Raw genomic sequence first — 20259 nt, forward strand, 5'->3', positions numbered from 1 at the left:
TGAGCAGAAAACTAATTGAGGAATTAAGTAATTCATCCATATAGCCTTTTGCTCACTACTTATTTATTGAGCACCTCCCAAGTGCTATGAAGTTTGGTGTTTATGTTTGGGTGTTATGGGTGCACCAGTGAACAAAATAGACAAAATTCCTTCCCACAATAAATTTATTTCTTGGGAAATGGCTTGGAAGAGTAATGCAATAAGATATGATCACTATCAGGAAGTTACAACAGTAGAGTTAGGGGACTGAATGTCGGGAATTATGCTATTTTATATGGATGGTCAGGTAAAACCTGTCAATGTAAAATATGAATGGGGAACTATAGAAAGTGATAAAATAAGGATTGCAGATATTTGGAGGAAAAGAATTCCAATGAGAGCAAGGATTCTAAAAAAGGAGTGAGGCTGATACACTTGTGAAATATGAAGTAACCCAATGTGGCTGGAGCACTGAGCTCAGGAGCAAGAGGTAGGAAATAAAATCATGAAGGTAGTTGGGGACCAGGTCATATGGAGTTTTGACTCAAAACTTTAGATTTTACTTAAGTAAGATGGGGAACCAGGGGAGTGTTTTCAATCAGAGAAGTGAGTGATTGAGCTTCTATTTAATAGGATCTCTGTCTGCTGAATGGAGAGTAAATCATGTGGCAGAAACTGGGAGACCAGCTTTGAGACTTCTGTCACATCCCAAGTAAGAGATGATGGTGGCTCAGAAGTGGTAGCACAAAAGGTGGTGAGAAGTCATCAGACTCTGGATATATTTTTAAAAGCAGAACCAGTAACATTACTTGATCAATTATCCATTCACTTGACAAATATTTATTGATTCCTCACTATGTGTGCTGTTCTAGAAATTAAACATTTGGCAATGGATGAAAGAAATGAAAATCCCTACTTTCATGGAGCTTTAGTTTCTAGTCAGAGAGACAAAGAACCACATATATATTTTTAAATATATAATATTTGTCGTAGTGATAAGTGCTATGAAAGAGAATAATGAATAAAGCTAGAAAATGAATAGAAGAGGGTCACAGGTTTGGCAATTTTTAAAAAGATCATAACCATGGAAGACCTTTCTGAACAGATGACATCTGAATAAAGATCTGATTGAGGTGAGAGGGCAAGCCATGTGGGTTTATGGATAAATAGCAATCCACAGAGTGGAAACAAGGGTAGGAATTCTGAGGCAAGAGCAAGCCTGGGATGTTGAGAGAACCATAAAGAGTCCAAGGAGAGCAGTGAGATTGTAGGGGGAGTGATGAGGACCAGAAAGGGGGACTAGAAAATAGACAAATTGAAACTGAGGGACAGAGAGAGGGACAGACAGGAGGACTAAAAAAGAGAAGTGGGAGCTGGAGAAAAAGAGAGGGAGAGACTGAGTGTTGGGACAACTGAGAGAGACTGAAGATATGCCAAGGGGCAGAAAGAGAAGACAGAAAGCACATGGGCAATGGAGGGTTCAAGAGGAGAGAGGCAGAGGCTGAAGGGCAGGAAGGCATAGAAAGGGTGAGTCTGAGGTAAATAGGGGAAGGCTGAAGAGTGGAAAGGAGAAGACTGAGGCACAGTGAGGGGAGGGTCCAAGAGAAAAGAAACTGGGTATTTAGGTGACACATCAGCAGCCTCTACATACAGACTCTGGCGTCCTTGTCCCGCTTTAGCGGTTCCTACAGACGCTTGACCTGCTAGGAGAGGCGTCTGAAAAGAAACCTGAGCTTCTAATGAAAGAGGATGAATTTAAAGCCCAGCCCCTGGGGACAGGATGAAGGCCCTCAGTGAGTGGGGGAGAACAGAGCACCTGGAGCCCTTGGGAAGAGCACTGGGCAGCATGGCCACTGGACCTGCCCTGTGGCTGGGCCCTCTGCTCCTGCTTTCCCTGCTGGTGCTCTCATCTCCAGGTAAGAGGGGGCTGAGAGTCAAGCAGGACATCATAAGGGGGCTGGCCTGACTCCCTCTCCTCCATGTCCCACAGCCTCTCTTCTTAGGCGCCTGGGTGAGCACATTCAGCGGCTTCAGGAAAGCTCTAGCCTGGGCCTGGGCCTGGGCCTGGGCCTGGGGCCTGGTGCTGCGGTCCTCCCAAAAGTCGGGTGGGTGGAGCAGCCGCTGGACCCCTTCAACGCATCCGACAGAAGATCCTTCCTGCAGGTGAGACCAGGAGAGGGCGAGCCCACTGCCCTCCCTGCTCTCTCCTTAGTCTCTTCCTCTGTCCCTCAGTCTGCACTTTATTCTCTCTTTACACCTCAGGCTCCCCACCCCTCTGCCTCTCATGCTATGCCTACTATCAGTATCCCCTTCCAGCCCTCTGTGTTTTAGACTCACCTTAGTGACCTCTCTCCTTCCTCAGGGCCCCATTCTTTCTGCCCCTCAGGTTCTGTCCTTCACCCTTTCCTTCTCTGTGTCATTCACTCCCACTCTCTCACTACCCCTCAGTGCACACTTCTCCCTGTCCAGACTGGACATAACCCCCCCCCCATTAGGTCTCAATATGTAGCAGAAATTCTTTGGAATCTGACTCAGCTCACAATAGGCACTCAAAAATATCTATTCAATGAACAAATCACCATTTTCCAGTGCCTCCTCTGTACACAGTCTCCAAAGGTCATCCCTCGTGGGCCCTATTCCTATATCCACCTCCATTCATTATTTATTCTACAATTATTACTTTGAGAAATAGCAAGAGCCTTCCAGGTACCAGCTGCTCCCCACTCCCCTCAGTCCTGGAGATAAAAGAGTGAAAAATGAGACAAAAATATCTGCGTTTGTAGATCTTGCATTTGAGATAAGGAGATAAACAGGAGAGAAGTGAATATATAAATAAGCTCATTTCAGATACTTCTAAGTATAGAAGGCAAGATTCATTAGGGAGAGAAACTAGAACAAATGGAGTTGAGAATAAGTCAGGACTCTCAAAATGCCATTTCTTCTTCCACATCGCACTTTGTAGCGTTACTGGGTGAATGACCAACATTGGGCTAACCAGGATGGACCTGTATTCCTGCATCTGGGGGGCGAGGGCAGTCTTGGGCCTGGCTCAGTGATGAGAGGTAAGAAGAAAGGGTGGAGGTGGGGAGAGAGACATTGCTGGGAAGCTGTGGGAACCATGGAAGGGAGCTGCGTGTCACAATGCTGTCAGACCTGAGGGGTGCATGGGCTTAAACCCAATTCACATTCCCCCCACTCCACATTCTCCACAGGGCACCCTGCAGCCCTAGCACCAGCCTGGGGAGCCCTGGTGATAAGCCTGGAACACAGATTTTATGGCCTGAGTATTCCTGCTGGGGGCCTGGACATAGCCCAGCTTCGCTTCCTGTCCAGCCACCATGCGTGAGTGAGGGTAGGGGAAGTGTTTATGGTCAAAGGGCAGGAATGTTTGTGCCTTGGCATCTCTGCATCTGTGTCTTTCTTCTCCACTGCCCAAATTCAACCTCTGAATCTCTGGTTCCCTCTGTTTTCTGTCTTTCATAATATCTTATTCTTTCTCTCTCCATTTCTGGGTCTCTGTCTCTTTCTCTATCTTTCTCTTATCCTGTACTCTTGTGTGTGTTTCTGTCTCACTATGGTCTACTGGCATAAACCACCAGCATTTCTTACCTGGATTACAGCCACAGTATCCACACCTGTCTCCCTGCTTCTATCCTTGACTTCCAGGTGGAAGCCAGAGTGATTCTGTTAGAGCATAAACCAGATCATGGCCATCCTAGCTCAAATCCCTCACACGCCTCCCATATTTCTCAGAATAAAGTCAATGTCTTTACAACAGCCACAAGGTCCCCACAGGCTCTGACTTCCAGTTAACTCTGACCTCAACTCCCTCACATTCATTGGGCTACAGCTATGCAGAGATCCTTACTGTTCTCCAGACTTATATGTACTCTCCTGCCTTGAGCCTTTGAACTCTTCCCTCTGCAAGGAGTGGCCTTCCCTCAACTCCTTCAGTTCATTGCACTCATATTAACAACCTCACCATCTATTTCCCCAGCTCTATTTCTCCTGCTTTATTCATCTCCACAGGACTTCTCTCTTCCTGTCCTCTTTGGTGTCTCCCTCTGTCTCAGTCTCATTCTTGTCCCCATCTCTCTGTCTACATCTCTTCTCTGCATTTCAATATTTACTTCAAGTCAAACTGGTTCTAACAGCAGCACGATGGCACTAACTGCAAACCATTTCGGAAAGGTTGGGGAAGAAAGATAGACCCTGGGAGAACATTAGACATATACCAACATCTCTTTCCATTTCTTATGTGTCTTTGTGTCTTTTCCCTTCCCAATACCTTCTATCCCATCCAGCTAAGGAACCCTCTTCCTCTGAGTAGCTCTCCTTGACTGCCCCCAAGCCTTCCCCATATTTTTCAGGTTTTCATCTAAAAACTGCTTTGGAAATATTTCTTCTCCTACCTAAAACGGGAAGAGATGGGGGGGGGGGGGCGAAGCTTTCTAGACTTCTAGGCTGGGTCTCCTTTGGCCTAGGCACACGTGCTTTCGAAAATGTATGTGACTGTGGATAGCCCTCATAAATACAACATGAGAAAAGAGCCCTGGCTTCTGGCTGAACTCTTCTCCATTCATTTCTCTGGGTCCTGATTTCCTGGCCTGTGCAGTGGGGAAATCTTCAGGGATACCCAGCGATGAGTACCGACCAAGCCTTCCCTCTGACCCCAGGCTCGCGGACGTGGTCTCCGCGCGTCTGGCACTTTCCCGCCTCTTCAACGTCTCCTCCTCCAGCCCCTGGATCTGCTTCGGAGGCTCCTACGCCGGCTCCTTGGCGGCCTGGGCCAGGCTGAAGGTCCCCGGGACTCTTCTGGGTGGACTAGGGGGAGGGAACTTGGACTCGGGGGTCCCAGTCTCAGATAATAGGAATACCCTCCCACCACGCCCCACCCTTCCCCTCCCCTACAAGAGCTTTCCACAAGCTGCCTTCACAAGAGGCTGAGATCACACAGCGAGTGAATGACACAGGGGCGGGAAGATGGGGGTCCCAGTTCCTCAGTCCCCAGGCTGACAGCTTCTCCTCCCTTAGTTCCCCCATCTCATTTTCGCCTCCATCGCCTCCTCCGCCCCGGTGCGGGCAGTACTGGATTTCTCCGAGTATAATGCCGTAAGGATGCGGGGCAGCAGGTGCGGGAGGAGGGGAGTCTCCGCGGGCAGAGTCCGCTGACACCTCCTGATACCTTCTCCGGTGGTCGCGTCATAGGTGGTGTCCAGAAGCCTACAGAGCCCGGCGAATGGCGGGTCCCTGGAGGTAGGAGGTGGGGCCTCGCCCGAGGGGGATGGGGAGAGAGTGAAAGCCTCGGAAGCCAGGGGGCTGGAGAAGAAAGTCGCATCCTTGTCGGGGACTAAGGGAGGTGGGATCCCAGCAACAGAGATTTTGGAAGAAGGCGGGAACTGAAGGTGGGGGGGGGGGCATCAAAAAGAAAGGAGGGTCCCCCAATAAGAAGCGGAGCTTGGCCGGGCGCTGTGGCTCACGCCTGTAATCCTAGCTCTTGGGAGGCCGAGGCGGGCGGATTGCTCAAGGTCAGGAGTTCAAAACCAGCCTGAGCAAGAGCGAGACCCCGTCTCTACTATAAACAGAAAGAAATTAATTGGCCAACTGATATATATATAAAAAAAAATTAGCCGGGCATGGTGGCACATGCCTGTAGTCCCAGCTACTCGGGAGGCTGAGGCAGAAGGATCGCTTGAGCCCAGGAGTTTGAGGTTGCTGTGAGCTAGGCTGACGCCAGGGCACTCACTCTAGCCTGGACAACAAAAGTGAGACACTGTCTCAAAAAAAAAAAAAAAAAAAAAAGAAGCGGAGCTTGGAGAGGGACGATCCTATCCGGAGGGGCAGGCTCCGTGTGGAGCGGGGCCATGCACGAGGCGGGGCCTGGAGGAGCAGCCGCAAAAGGGCGGGGTCTAGGGCGAGTGCAGGGTTCGGCGCCTCGGGAGGAGTCTGACTGCGGGAAAGTGGGGAACCCTGGGAGGACGTAGGTCCTTAGCAGGAAAAGCCGAGGCCCAGCCTGGGTCGTGGCCAACGCTGCCTCTCGCTTCTCGCAGTGCCGGACCGCGGTGGCCGCTGCCTTCACGGAAGTGGAGCGGCGGCTGAGCGCCGGCGGGGCGGTTCGAGCCGCGCTGGGGACGGAGCTGGGCGCGTGTGGGTCCCTGGGCCGCGCTGAAGACCAGGCGGAGCTGCTGGGGGCGCTGCAGGCACTGGTGGGAGGCGCGGTGCAGTACGACGGGCACGCGGGAGCGCCACTGAGCGTGCGACAGCTCTGCGGACTCCTCCTCGGGGGCGGGGGCAACCGCAGCCACGCCACGCCCTACCGTGGGCTGCGTCGGGCGGTGCAGGTGAGTGCAGGTCGGCACCGCTGGGAGGAGTTAGCGACAAGGGTTCCTGCCCCACCTTCGCAGTGTGATCTTGGGCAAACGAAAATCCTCTCTAAGCCTTAGTTTCCTCATCTGTAAAATGGGGATGACACCTCACAGGACCAATGAGAATGTGAAATGAGGTGGGACATGTACAGCGATCAACTGGGAGACTGGCAGGCAGTATGCGCATGTTACAGACTGTGGTGATTATTTTCTATTTTGCCTATCTTGTTCTGTCCTCTTTTCTGAGTCTACAGCAGTGTCTGGCACATAGCAAGTGCTCAATTCGTATTCATAGAATGAAAAAATGTAGCCATAGGAACAGAGTTCTCCTAGGGACCTGGGTCCCCCAGCCTGTGAATCTACAAGATAGCTGTCACTTTTCCAGCACTGTCTGGACCAAGTGCTATACGAAGTGCTTTACATATATTATTTAATTGAATTCTCAGGAGAAATAGGAACTATTATTATCCCCACTTACAGAAGAGGAAACTGAGGTCATCACTAAGGTGATGGTCATATCTAAGGTTATATTTACCCAAGGTCTCACAGGTAATAAGGTCCCTTGATCTAGTGCCTTGACCTCTAACTCACAGGGACCCAGGCATCCACCCCCTCTGACCGCTGACTCCCAATTCAGGAACTCACCCTTGTGCTTCTGACTTTTGACCTGTGGAGACTTAGACATCTGGGCCTTGGCTTGCTGGGAAGAGAGAAGAAATTTATGTATGTATGTATGTGATGTTCCCTAGATTGTCATGCACAGCCTGGGTCAGAAGTGTCTAAGCTTTTCCCGAGCAGAGACAGTGGCACAGCTGAAGGACACAGAACCCCAAGTGTACGGCGTGGGTGACCGACAGTGGTTGTACCAGACATGTACTGAGTTTGGCTTCTGTGAGTGACTGGCCTAACCCTTACCCACAAAACATACATTCTGTGCTACACCCAAAGAAGTTATTTTACAGGTGGTCCAAACTGATTTTCATTTCCATAGGGCAAGTGACCTGATTCCTAGGCCTTGTGTAACCTGCAGATGTTGGGCAGGAGAGGGTAGAAGCCATGCTAGTGTGTGCATGTGCTTGGCCTTTACATGTCTCCTCATGCACACACTCAGGCATCAACATAAGTGATCTTCCCTTCAACCTGCTCTTCTTCTTTGTCCCTATTCCAGTAATGACTCCACCATTTCCACAGTCATTAGACTAGAAACCTGAGTCTTGTTTTGATTGCTTCCTTCCCATTGTCCTGATAGCCTGTCAATTACTGAGTCCTGACTACTCTGCAACCTAGACAACTCTCTAGTCCATTCCTGCCCCTTTCTATGCCTACTCCTGCTGTCTTGGTAGAGGTCCCCATCCTTCCCTGCCTGGGTCCCTGCCCTAGCCTCCTCCCTGGTCTCCAGGCTTTTGCTTCACCTATGTAATCAATCCCACTTACACACAGCATCCAGAGAAATCTTTTAAAATATGACCTGTTCCTTCTCTGCTCAAAACCATGGCTCCTCAATAATCTCAGAGTAGGGTTGCCAGATAAAATATAGAATGTTCAATTAAATTTGAATTTCAGATAAACAACAGATTTTTTTTTTTTTGAGACAGAGTCTCACTCTGTTACTGAGGCTAAAGTGCCATGGCATCAGCCTAGCTCACAGCAACCTCAAACTCCTGGGCTCAAGCAATCTTTCTGCCTCAGCCTCCTGAGTAGCTGAGGCTACAGGCATGTGCCACCATGCCCGGCTAATTTTTCTATATATTTTTAGTTGGCCAATTAATTTCTTTCTATTTATAGTAGAGACGGGGTCTCACTCTTGCTCAGGCTGGTCTCGAACTCCTGAGCTCAAATGATCTACCTGCCTGGGCCTCCTAGAGTGCTAGGAATACAGGCGTGAGCCACCACGCCCGGCCTACAACAGATGTTTTTAATATAAGTGTGTCCCAAATATTACATATACTAAAAAAGAGTATTTTTCATTTACTGAAACTCAAATTTAACTAGGCATCCTGTATTATTTTGTTAAATCTGGCCTCTCTACCCCAAGATTAAGTTCAAAAATCCTTTTCATATCCTCTAGAAGCAATGAGGATAGTGGTTTAAAGTAAAATATTCAAATTCCATCTCCATTTTCTACCTATGTGATCTTGGGCAAACTCGGGCCAGTGACTTAACTCTCTATGCCTCACTTTCCACATCTGTAAAATGGAAATAATAATAGTACTTCCTTCATGGAGTTGTTTCAAGCAATAAAAGAGTAATACATGTAACATGCTAAGAATAATGCCAGTATACTCTAAGTATTCCAAAAATGCTCACCATTACAATATTATTATCACAAAGCTTTACATAATTTGACTCTCTTAATACACTAGTCTTCTTAGCACCTGAGGAACTTTGCACATGCCTGGATTACTCATCTTCCCCCTTTACACAATTTGCTCATCGTCAAGTGTCAACACAAAATGTCTCCCCTCAGGAAGCCTTCTATGATCCCTCAGTATAAGTCAGCCTTCCCATCTCCCACTTCAATAGCTCTGTGTTCTCCTCTTAGCACTCTCCAAAATCTGTCATCATACATTTTTTATTGCCTATCTCCCCCTCTGGACTGAGTCTTGTGACTACAGAGCTTGGGGCTGTCTTGGTTGTCACTGTGTGCCCAATATTATTGAACATCTGTCTGAGTACATGGTAGGTTCTCAATAAATGGTAAACAAAGTAATGAATTAGTCTGAGGTTAATGAAGTTAGATTTACTCTGAAAGCACAGTGAGCTGTGGATTTTAAGCAAGACAGATGTGGTCCAATTTGAGCTTCAAGCACTCCAGGCTCCCTCTTATCTCCATACCTTTGCACATGCTATTTCCTCTGTTTTTATGCTTTCTCTTCTCTCTCTTGATTTGGCTCAGTCCTATTAATTTCTTAAGGTCTTATCCCTTGCAGGATGCTCTCCCCGAGCCCACCACGTTTTCTCTGGGATCCCCACCTCCTGACCTTTTTCCATCACAGCCCTGGTTGCTCTGGGCTGTTACTGTCTGCGGGTATGTGGGTCTCTCTGCCAGGACTCGGAGCTCCTTGAAGGGAGGACAAGGAATGTTTTGATCATGATTGGGAAGAGCTCTATAAATGATTATTAAGGAGAAAGGGGAGCTGGCTATATACCCCACACTTACAGGTATCTCCCTTCACAGATGTCACCTGTGAGGATCCTAGATGTCCTTTCTCCCAGCTCCCAGCGCTGCCCTCCCAGCTAGACCTATGTGAGCAGGTGTTTGGACTCTCAGCCTCATCTATAGCCCAGGCTGTGGCCCAAACGAACTCCTACTACGGTGGACAAACCCCTGGGGCCACCCAAGTGCTGTTTGTTAATGGTGAGCATGCCATTGAAACCTGTCTCTTGAGCCTCCATCTAGCCACAACTTAACATATCATCCTTTCTTCCTTCTTTTCAGGGGACACAGACCCCTGGCATGTGCTAGGTGTAACACAGGCCTTGGGCTCCTCGGAGTCAGCTCTTCTCATCCCTAGTGCCTCCCACTGCTTGGATATGGCACCTGAGAGGCCCTCAGACTCCCCCAGCCTCCGACTAGGGCGTCAGGTAAGAGAAAAGGCTCTGGGTAATTTGCATGCTCATTTGCATGCTCCTTCCTTTTTCTGGAGTCTGACTCACAGTTCTTCCCATCTCTCCACAGAGCATCTCCCAGCAGCTGCAGACCTGGCTCAGGCTGGCAAAGAAAAGCCAGGTTAGGGTTGGGGTCTAAGTCCCACACCCTCACTACTCCCTGCATGGCCACCTCAGTCCTGGATGTATTCAATCACTAGACAAAAGAAAGCAGCTTGTTTTGAGGAGGAAATTCCTGGGAATTAAGATTCATAATCTATTCTGCATATAACTGACTTGTGTCTGCAAATATCCTCACTCTCAACTAAAAATGCTTTGTTATAGACAAAGAATTATGTAATATTAATGAATGATTATTCTCATTGTGAATATTGGTATTTTAAATGTTAAATGTCAAAGAAATGTGTCTCCTCATGCTGGTGCCCTCCCCTTGCTAATCAGATTCCAACCCAAATTCTGCCACTTCAGCTCCTGGGCTGGGGATGTTGCTGCAGGTTCCTCTCTCTGGATCTCAGAGCTTGACCTTGTCTCTGCTTCTCACTGTTACTCTCATGGCACCCATCTCTCAGTCTCTTCCTCTCTTTTTTTCTCTGTCACTATTTGTCTTTCACAATCTCCTTCTGTTTCTCTATCTTCATTTCTGTCTTTCTCTGTATCTCAATCTGTTTCTCTGTTTATTTTTCTCTCAGTCTGTGTTTCTGTCCCTGTCTCTTGGGCAGTGTCTTTGCCTCTACTATCCTCTCTCTTTTGCTCTGCCCTGACTATCTCCACCGCTCTGTTTCTCTCATTCTTGGTCTCTTTGTTTCTCCTGTCACTTTCTCTCTCACTTTCTATCTCTATCTCTATATCCCTGTCTTCAGACTTTCTGTCTCTCCTTTGCTGTCTTCTTAATCTCTCTATCTCCCTGAGGCTCTGTTTCTACCTCTGATACTTATTCTCTTTCTCTTCCTGTGACATTTAATCTTTGTCCTTCTCTCTCTATCTCTTTTAGTTTTTTTTCCAAATGCTTCATTCACCATCTCTTCCTGCAATCCAGTTTCACTCCCAGGCACTTCCAGCTTCCAACCCTAGGAGTTCAGGATTCTGATGGAAACCCTCCTCCTCCAGAGCCTGGGGGTAAGGGTGGGAAGCTGGTCCCAAAGGTGCCTACTTAGCCTGTGTTAGCTCTGCCAACAGTGCCATGGTTCACCCCTCTTAGCAGCAGCCACCAATCGCAGGAATAGAAAATCAGGGATACTGTCTGCCTCTAGGGAGCTGAGAAGTGGGAGAAGTAAAGGCAAGGCAGAACAAAAGGGTCCCAGTAAGAGAAGCCATAAAAAGCCCATTTTCCTGTGAGGAAGTTCCCTGCCTTTCTTGACCCTAAACCCTTGGTTTGTCTCCTTTGGGTGAATGTACCTTCTCCTCATCTCTTTTACAAACTTATATTTGATATCTTGATGTTTCAGGAAAATCTTGGGATGGTATTCCACTGAGATGGAAATGGAGAGACAAAAGAATGACTCAGACAAATTCAGCTTAGTGATTTAGATGAGTTTATTAGAGGTTACTTACACTGGGTGCTCACTCCTTGCACAAGAGTTCTCTGGGCTCTCACTCCTGGGCAGCACAGGAATTCTTACTGGGAGACTAAAACCATACCACCTACCACTGGTGTCAGCATTGTCTTAAATCTGTTCTCAGTGAGTGACACAGAGTTCTTTCTTACATTCTATCATCGCATGTTCACATTGAAACAAATCAAGCACACTCAGTACAATCATCATGTGCCTTCACATAAACCATGTTATGTTAATGACCTGAATCTTTCGGATCAGAATTGGCAGCTTGAGAAAGAATACGTTTCCATGTGAGGCGAGGTTGCTTTGGGCCAAATGTTCAACTTTTCTCTTTTTCTTTTTCCTATCTCCATGATGAGGAGAGTGAAATAGGAAGAATGTGGGGATTTTTAAAAATTGTTTTTTGTGGTTTTGGGTTTTTGTGTATTCCCAGGAAAAAAATGGGAGGGGGAAAAAGTTTTAGTTTGGTTGTGGTTTACATCTTCTAAAAAAAGAAAAAGACTGAGAACCTCCATGTGGTGGCCGGTTAGTTCAGTTGGTTTAGAACGTAGTGTTAATAATGTTAAGGTCGTGGTTTTGGTCCCTGTATGGGCCATTCTGGAGGTTACTTTTACGATTTACCTCAATCACATCTCTGCCCTGCATTCAGCCAGATACAAAGTACCCTCTTTTGTCTCTCCTAAGCAGGTATGGCCTTGTGTATGTGCACAGTCTTTCAGCCCACCAGAGATGAATGTGATCTTCGCAGGGCCCTCTTTGGCTCTTTCCCCCTAGATATCTCTGTTAAATTTCTGGTAGATTTCTACATAAGTCCACTAATTTGTATGCCCCTACCCTACCAATGTCCTTGAGGTGTCAGCCTTCCCTGATTTCCCTTCACCTAGATCTCTTTTGTTTTCAACAGTGCCCTTGGGCATGGATTTTTCCATGCTCTACTCTATATAAAGTTTGGCAGGGCACGGTGGCTCATGTTGGTAGTACTAAAACTCTGGGAGGTTGAGTCAGGAGGATCACCTGAGGTCAAGAGTTCTAGACCAGCCTGAGCAAGAGTGAGAACTGTCTCTCCTAAAAACAGAAAAACTTAGCCAGTTGTGGCAGTGTGCACCTGTAGTCCCAGCTATTCAGGAGGCTGAGGCAGGAGGATCACTTGAGCCCAGGAGTTTGAGGTTGCCATGAGCTAGGCTGATGCCACTATACTCTAGCCCAGGCAATAGAGCCAGACTCTATCTCAATAAATAAGTCAGCCCTTCAAGTAGGGCCCTAGAGTAGCCAGTCCTCAAGGCTTGCCATGCCATTAGGGCAGAACCTCTTCAACCCAGAGATGGAGCCTTAGGGGAAGAAGGTGTGGAAGCCACCAGTCCTCTCTTTCCTCATGGCCTACTCTGGTCCCCTTGGAGTGGAAGTGCCTTGCCAAGGAGTAGGAATGGGATTCACAGGGTGCAATGGCAGCTACTGGTCCTCCAGGCTACCCTTTGTGTGCAGCAGTAAGGAACTTCTACAACATGTTGCGGGGAGTGGGGAGGTATGGGCACAGCCCCTGGCTTAAATGCTAAAGACTTCCACTTTTTCTACCAAGACTCAGTAAGTGACTCTTAATATACTGTAGGAACTTGGTCAATTTCCAGTGCATTTAAATGGAAATCCTGCCTGTACCTGGGGTATGGGAGATATAGCACTTATAGAATGTGAAAAATTATTTTTAAGATAGGTTCTACAAGTATTTTAAAATAAACAGATAAAACAAGAAAACATCAATCTTCTGGATTTTATATATTTTTTAGCTCATTTAAAAAAGTTATTTGGCTAGACATTCTTTTACTCAGGTCTCAACATGCATGTTTAATTTGCCCTCAGTACTTGTTTGGATTCTAACTTGTTTTGGTCTTTATCCTCATTTCTTCAAATTATCATCGTGTCCCTCCACTATGGAAAACCATCAGTGATATCCTAGAGTCCAATGCCATGTATGACTTTTCGTAATGTGAACATTTCCTTTTCTTTCTCAGCATTTCTTTCCCATTTAATTCCTGACTCATTCTTATAACCTAAGGGGGGAGGGTAGAAATTGGAATGCATAATCTTTATAACCAAACTGAGTTCTCTGAGCAGGGAGGATTTTCTCCATTTAAAGATACCACATTATGACATTGGTGACACCTTTCTTACATGTTTACAATGAGCTCTCAACAAATAACCTGGGCCTGGTTCCAATATATCAGAACTTGACTCCTGACTTGTAGTTCATTTCAGATAAAACTGTTTTGTGCCATTTGCTGACCCAATGTACATTTACAGAATCACAGTTTGAGCTTTTTACTGGGTGGATGGAGAGAACATACTGAAAATAGCAAACTTACTAACTCCCAGCATTCATTCTTTTTCTAATTTCAGGCTTTATATTTCTCCATAGCATTTATCCTCTTTTACTATATGATGTAATTTGTTTATTTCATATTTCTTGTAATTGTAAGCTTTATAAAGACAGAGAATTTTGTCTACTTATTAATAATTCTATATCCCATTTCCTATAATAGTATCTGGCATAAAATAAGCACTCAAAAATGCTTATTTAATCAGTGCATCAACTAGACTTTCACAGTCTTGTTTAACTAGAATAATGAGATCTCAAGAAGTTTTTTAGCATCTCACAGAAACAAAGGCAATAAAACTCATTTAAACCCAGTTGTCTAAATTTATGCTCAAAGCTTTATTTCACTAGCAGGGTTATGATGAGTGTGTGTGTGTGTGTGTGTGTGTGTGTGTGTGTTAGCAGATGTGGTGGAGGGAGGAAGTTTTTTTTTTTTTCTTTTATTTTTTATTTCATATTTTGGGGGTACGGAAGTTCTTGATACTAGATCAAGTACCCTCTGCCAAAAATTAAAATTGCTTAACTAATGCTGTAGTTAAGAGTTTTCTGACACCAGTTTCAAGAGTTTGGAACTGTTTTTCTTTCTTTTTTCTTTAGAAAAACCTGCTTGGTGGTACATGCTATTGTTAACATCAAATCCTTTATAAGGAAAATTACAACACACACACACACATCCCTCCTGAATTAACCATTTCCCCTTGATGCAGCGACTCAGAGCGAATGTCAACCATCGTGGGGGGTCGTTTTAAGGGTTACCACCATGGCCAGTGAAAAAGGCCTGGCCGCTCCACACCTGATAGCGGCAGGTGTCTCCCGCCTCCTTCCTCTGAAGTTGCCCAACTTGAGCCTCAACACTGACACCCTTCTTAGATCTAGATGTTTCTCTTGCGGTCTAGGTAAAGAAAGGCCCCCGACTCTGAATGTGCCCTGGCCTCGGAGTCCTCTTAGCATTGATTTAGAGATCTTGATTCTGCCCGGAGGCGGGGAGGAGTCAGTTGCGGAGAGGCCGTCCTCCACCGTCTTTAAAATCTGCCCCACGCAGGATCGGAGGCAGATCCGGGTCCTGGCGACTGCCGAACTCCCCTGAGGCCAGGCGGCGAGAGGGTGCAAGTTCCCTGGTTCCCACGCCCGGGAAGAGCCCAGCTGTTTGGAATGGTCTGCAGGAGCGGAGAGGAGCCCGCACCCGCACCGGACACCCGCACCCGCACCCGCACCCGCACCCGCGCGCGGTGGCTGAGTCTTCTGAGTCTGCGGCGGCTCAGTCAAGGGTTCCGCGATGCTCTCGCCGCGACCTCGGGCTCGGAGCTGCTTCGCGCTCGCCCCGGGCCTGCCCTGGGTGGGAGACAAGAAGCCCGACTCCTGGACGTTGACCTGAATCTTTCGCGTCAGAGTTGGCGGCTTGAGACAGAATACGTTTCCATGTGAAGCAAGGTTGCTTTGGGCCAAATGTTCAGATTTTCTCTTTTTCTTTTTCCTATCTCTGTGATGGGGAGAGTGAAATAGGAAGAATGGGGATTTTTAAAAATTGTTTTTTGTGGTTTTGGGTTTTTGTGTATTCCCAGGAAAATAATGGGAAGGGGGAAAAAGTTTTAGTTTGGTGGTGGTTTACATCTTCTGGAAAAAAAAAAGACTGAGAACTTCCACGCGGTGGCCGGTTAGTTCATTTGGTTTAATAAACAGCAAGGTCGTGGGTTTGGTCCCTATAAGGGCCATTCTGGAGGTTACTTTTAGGATTTACTTCAATCACATCTCCTGTGAACTCTGTTTCCAGTGCTTTCAAATACAAACTTTAAGATCACCACCACTGAATTTAAGGTCAGTCATTAAGACAGCATCGCTCACACCAGGCAGTGGCTCACGCCTGTTAATTCCAGCACTTTAGGTATGCCAAAGTTGGCAGGATGGCTTGAGGACATGAGTTCGAGACCAGCGTGGGCATTACAAGCCCTGCAAAAAAAAAAAAAAAAAAAAAAAAATATATATATATATATAAATTAGCTGGGCTTGGTGGCGGGCTCCCGAGGATCATGTGAGCCCAGGAATTTGAGGCTGAAGTGAGCTATAGATCGCACCACTGCACTCCAGCCCGTACAACAGAGCCAGACCCTTTCTCCAAAATATTAGAAAATAAATAAAAAGATTAGCTCCACTTGCTAGAGAGCATATATAACTTAATATCTTGTTAAAGTAAAAGTAGAGTCAACATTCTATTTTGTTTTAGAAAAAATTTTTGGAAAAATTGTTTTGGCATAAATTAAGCTTTTAAAATAAAAAGAAAAAAAGGATACCACTTGCTGTGTTGGTTAGCTCTGCTGTTTAGGGCGCAGTACTAATGATGCCAAGATCATGGGTTTGATCCCCGTTTGGCCTGGCCTCAGCTGGGTACACTTTATGGTCTCTCAATTTCATTGTAAGGTTTCAAACAATACCTACAGTAACTCTTAATGGAGAATTTAGAGGATCTGAACTGAGACAGTGATTTCACACAGATTTCATCAGACATTTCTGATAGCTGTTCTCTTGTGGTTTAGGTTCTTTATTTATTCTCATCATGTAGAAAAAACTGACCTAGATGGATTGCCTCCATCTAAGAAAAAATTGTAAAACCATCCAACTTCCTACCACTTCTACAATTAGTTTTTCACCAGATTGGTAGAATATGAAACAATATTTTTTAAATGATGTGTGAACAATTTTCATTAACATCAACAGAGTAGGAGAAAAAAACCTCCGAGCTTCCCTTTAAACCTTCTGAAGACTGAATTGACATGTAGAAGACAACTTTTTCTTTCTAGCATGTTCCTAGAATTTATGATAGAAGACATTATTGTTTAAATGTTTAATTAAAGTTTAATTTTTTGGTAAGAAATATATTCACATTTCAAAGTTAGAAAACATAAAAAGAAAGATACAGTAAAAAGTCTCTTTTTATACCTCATCCACCCAAAAATCATTTCTAACGTTCGTGGGTAAACTCTGTGCATAGTTGCTTATGTATCCTTTCCAATTTTCTTTACACAAGCAAATATATATACAAATTCTTTTCATAAAAGAGTTATCATATTTACACAACGTGCTGCAATTTGCCTTCATCAGTTAACAGCGTAACTTGGAGTAACTATTTCATGAGTATTTGGAGATCTATCAAATAGCACTTTCAATATTGTACACTTGACAAAATCAGAGCTTATTTTCAAACAAGTTGGCATGTTCAGCAGAAGTTGAACCTGAAATGTTCTGTTTGCATCATTGAAGGGGGGAATGTATACAAGCAGAAGGATTTGTGAAACTTGAAAGCGGGAGGGATGATGACATCCATAATGTTCTGCTACAAATAGGGACAAACAAAGCACTGTCTGCCTAAAATCATAAAATAGTACATGAATATGTATTAATTTAACAAATTAATTTCTACACTCTTCGGAATACAATAATTAATTAGTTGTTGTTCTGTGTCTGGTAGATGCCAATGATATATTGTTACGTGGAAAAAGCAGAATCCAGTACAGTTTATACAAGATTCTGATTTTTTTTATTTTTAAATCAACTTTATTATGGGATGATGTGTTCGTGGCAGAGGGAACAAAAAAGAAAGTAAGCTCCCGGATAATAAAACACCATCTTCGCCTAATTGGCAAACTGAGGGGCACCCGGGCCGGCTACCTCACGAGTTCCCACCACTGAGCCCCAGGGCAGCCCCCGGTCTGAGGCCGAGCTCGCTTGTTACAGCCCGGAGACGCCCTGGTTAAACTGTCCTGGGGCGGGGGTGGGATACCGGGAGAACCCGGCCTGCCTCCCCACCCTGGCCGCGCGGGCAACGTGTTTCAGTTAAAAGGAAAAAGGGCAGCGGCGGTGGTGTCTCTCAGAGATGCAATTACCCCCTCAGAAGATTGCTGTGAGGGACCCGTTGAAGGAGTGGCGAGCAAACAAACCGGCAGGCGTGGAGCCGCAGCGAGTGCAGTGCCAAAATGATTAACGCTCCGGCGGGACGGCGCGTCCAAGGCTGCGGGGCACTGAGCTGGGCTCTCCTGGGCTGTGAAGGCATGGTCCACAGAACGCACCGCGGAGCGGGCGGGCGGCGCAACTGCACAGCGAGGGGCTTCCCGGCCGCCGCCCGTCCTCACAGTCTCCCCGCGCGCCCCGGCCCCCAGCCCCGCTCCCTCCCACCGGCTGCCCACCCCGGGGGCCGCGGCCTCGCGGGTCCCCTGACCTGGCCCCGCACCGCTGGCCGGTCGCTCGCTCCAGAAGCAGCTGGCCGAGAAGGCGAGGGGGCGCGCGGAGTAGGGACGACGCAAGAACACTAGGCTCCTCCTGCGGGCCGGCGGGAGCCCCGTCTCTCCGCCCGCGCCGTCAGCACTCTTCCCCGGCGCAGTGCCGCCGCCCGCCTCCCCGCGGGCCTCCGGGGCCGCCCGGCTCCAGACACGGGGAACCCTCCCGAGGCACCCGCGCCGTGCCTAGCCTCAGCCCCCCACTACTGCCCCGTCTCGGTCGGGAGCCACAGTCTCCCTCCCCGAGTTCGAACTCGTCCGCCGCGCGGCTCCGCTTGGCTCGGAGCCCGCCGCCCGCCGCCCGCCGCCCGCCGCCCGCCGCCCGCCGCCCGCCGCCCGCCGCCCGCCGCCCGCCGCCCGCCGCCCGCCGCCCGCCGCCCGCCGCCCGCCGCCCGCCGCCCGCGCTCCGCTCCTACACTCGAGCTGAGGAGCTTCGGCGCAGCCCACCCGGCCGCCCAAGCCCACGGGACGGCCAGGCTCCCTGCTTCCTGACGGCGAGGAGCCGGGCTCAGAGACAGGAGTGGGGACCCGCAGGGCTCTATGGAGACCCGGGCGCCGGCGAGGTGGGGCGCGGGCGCGGGATTAGTTATGAAAGCCCGCCCCTTCGCGTCTCGAAGGCTAGCTCTTCCCACTACCCTCGCTCAGCTTGGCTCCGCTCCCACCTGCGCGCACCTCCTCTGGTCCTTTCTCTCGTCCTCTCTCCCCACCTAAGCCCTCTTGCTCCCACTTTCCCTGTACACGTCAAAGCAGGAGTTGCGTGAGCAGAACACACCTCCAAGTCCAGGATGTTATAAACTAGCAAGCCCATGTTAGGATAATAGGATGCTGATTATTAAGATTCTACTTTGTGGGCTGGGCGCGGTGGCTCACGCCTGTAATCCTAGCACTCTGGGAGGCCGAGGCGGGCGGATTGCTCAAGGTCAGGAGTTCGAAACCAGCCTGAGCAAGAGCAAGACCCCGTCTCTACTATAAAATAGAAAGAAATTAATTGGCCAACTAATATATATATATAAAATTAGCCGGGCGTGGTGGCGCATGCCTGTAGTCCCAGCTACTCGGGAGGCTGAGGCAGAAGGATTGCTTGAGCCCAGGAGTTTGAGGTTGCTGTGAGCTAGGCTGACGCCACGGCACTCACTCTAGCCTGGGCAACAAAGCGAGACTCTGTCTCAAAAAAAAAAAAAAAAAAAAAAAAAAGATTCTACTTTGTGGAACTTACGGACGCTCTTTTTGTGATATGCTATAACATCAACTTTTCTCAATGTTTCCTGTGCCATTGAGGTGTATTATCTATACCAGGTTATAAATTTTGATATATATCCATAAGATCCGCCTTTTTTATTATATGGTTTTAGGCTTTTCTACATTCTTATTTTGTGTCCATTTGACCTATCTTATACTGAAAGTAACATTTTAAGGTCTCTATTGTTACTGCTTTTTAAACCTAAGAGTACCTCCTGTAAGTTTTCCTTTATGAATGTGGTAAAGAATGTGGCATTCTTTAGCATATAGCTATTTATAACTGTTCTAACTTTATTGGATTCATGGTCTTTGACATTAAAATTGATCTTTTTGTCATGTTTAATAGTTTTTGGCTTGAATTGAAATTTGTCTTACATCAGGATCACAAACCTTTCTCTCTTATTGTTTCCATTTCCTAGTGTACCTTAGCTAATTAAAAAAAAAAGTGTGTGTTTTGTTCAGAATAGTGGTAGCTTTCTCTTAAGGCAGTCAGCTGTCAGTTAAATCTAGAAGGGTCTTCAGAGACATCTAAAAGAACAAATTTCCAAGAATGTCTTCTCTTACGTTTTATCTCTTGACGATTTGAGAAAGGAGGTTGGTTTCAGGACTAAACTTTGGAAATACAATTTAAAATCAAATAAGTTTTATTTTAAAAATTGTCAGAAATCTTTGCCACTTTTTTTTCTTTATTATGAAAGGCTCCTACTCTTGGGCCCTCTGCCCTGCACATTTCTCTGTCCCTAGGTATCACTCTTGGAGAAAAAGATATGAATGCTGTCTGGGAAAATGTGAAACCTTTGGGGACTGGGGAAGAGAGTTGTATTGTAACTGGGTTATTCCGTGCTTTTTTAGAGGGGGTAAAAAAAAAAAGGCAA

General features: G+C 47.0%; 1 protein-coding gene across 2 annotated transcripts; it reads left to right on the top strand.

The window, feature by feature from the left end:
• The first annotated feature begins 1825 nt into the window (after positions 1 to 1825).
• Positions 1826 to 10299, top strand: PRSS16 (serine protease 16). Of its 2 annotated transcripts, XM_012741987.2 has the most exons (12): positions 1826 to 1895; positions 1970 to 2142; positions 2942 to 3041; positions 3192 to 3321; positions 4656 to 4779; positions 5014 to 5091; positions 5188 to 5235; positions 6030 to 6320; positions 7094 to 7235; positions 9523 to 9702; positions 9784 to 9929; positions 10024 to 10299. In XM_012741987.2, the coding sequence occupies exons 1-12, from the start codon at positions 1826 to 1828 to the stop codon at positions 10090 to 10092; spliced, it is 1551 nt and encodes a 516-aa protein (XP_012597441.1). In that variant the 3' UTR covers positions 10093 to 10299. The 2 variants fall into 2 exon arrangements, with proteins under 2 accessions (XP_012597441.1, XP_075866648.1); XM_076010533.1 differs by lacking the exons at positions 2942 to 3041; positions 3192 to 3321; positions 4656 to 4779; ... (1 more) ...; positions 5188 to 5235; positions 6030 to 6320.
• Positions 10300 to 20259: the final 9960 nt, after the last annotated feature.

This window comes from Microcebus murinus, chromosome 15 (genome assembly GCF_040939455.1).
Source record: "Microcebus murinus isolate Inina chromosome 15, M.murinus_Inina_mat1.0, whole genome shotgun sequence".
Lineage (NCBI taxonomy): Eukaryota > Metazoa > Chordata > Mammalia > Primates > Cheirogaleidae > Microcebus > Microcebus murinus.

What these genes read in the sequence shown, in the direction of transcription:
- PRSS16 (XM_012741987.2), top strand. Translation starts at nt 1,826, where the DNA reads ATGGCCACTGGACCTGCCCTGTGGCTGGGCCCTCTGCTCCTGCTTTCC. An exon ending in GGCTGCGTCGGGCGGTGCAG is followed by an intron (nt 6,321 to 7,093) that starts GTGAGTGCAGGT and finishes GATGTTCCCTAG; the next exon opens with ATTGTCATGCACAGCCTGGG. An exon ending in ATGTACTGAGTTTGGCTTCT is followed by an intron (nt 7,236 to 9,522) that starts GTGAGTGACTGG and finishes CTCCCTTCACAG; the next exon opens with ATGTCACCTGTGAGGATCCT.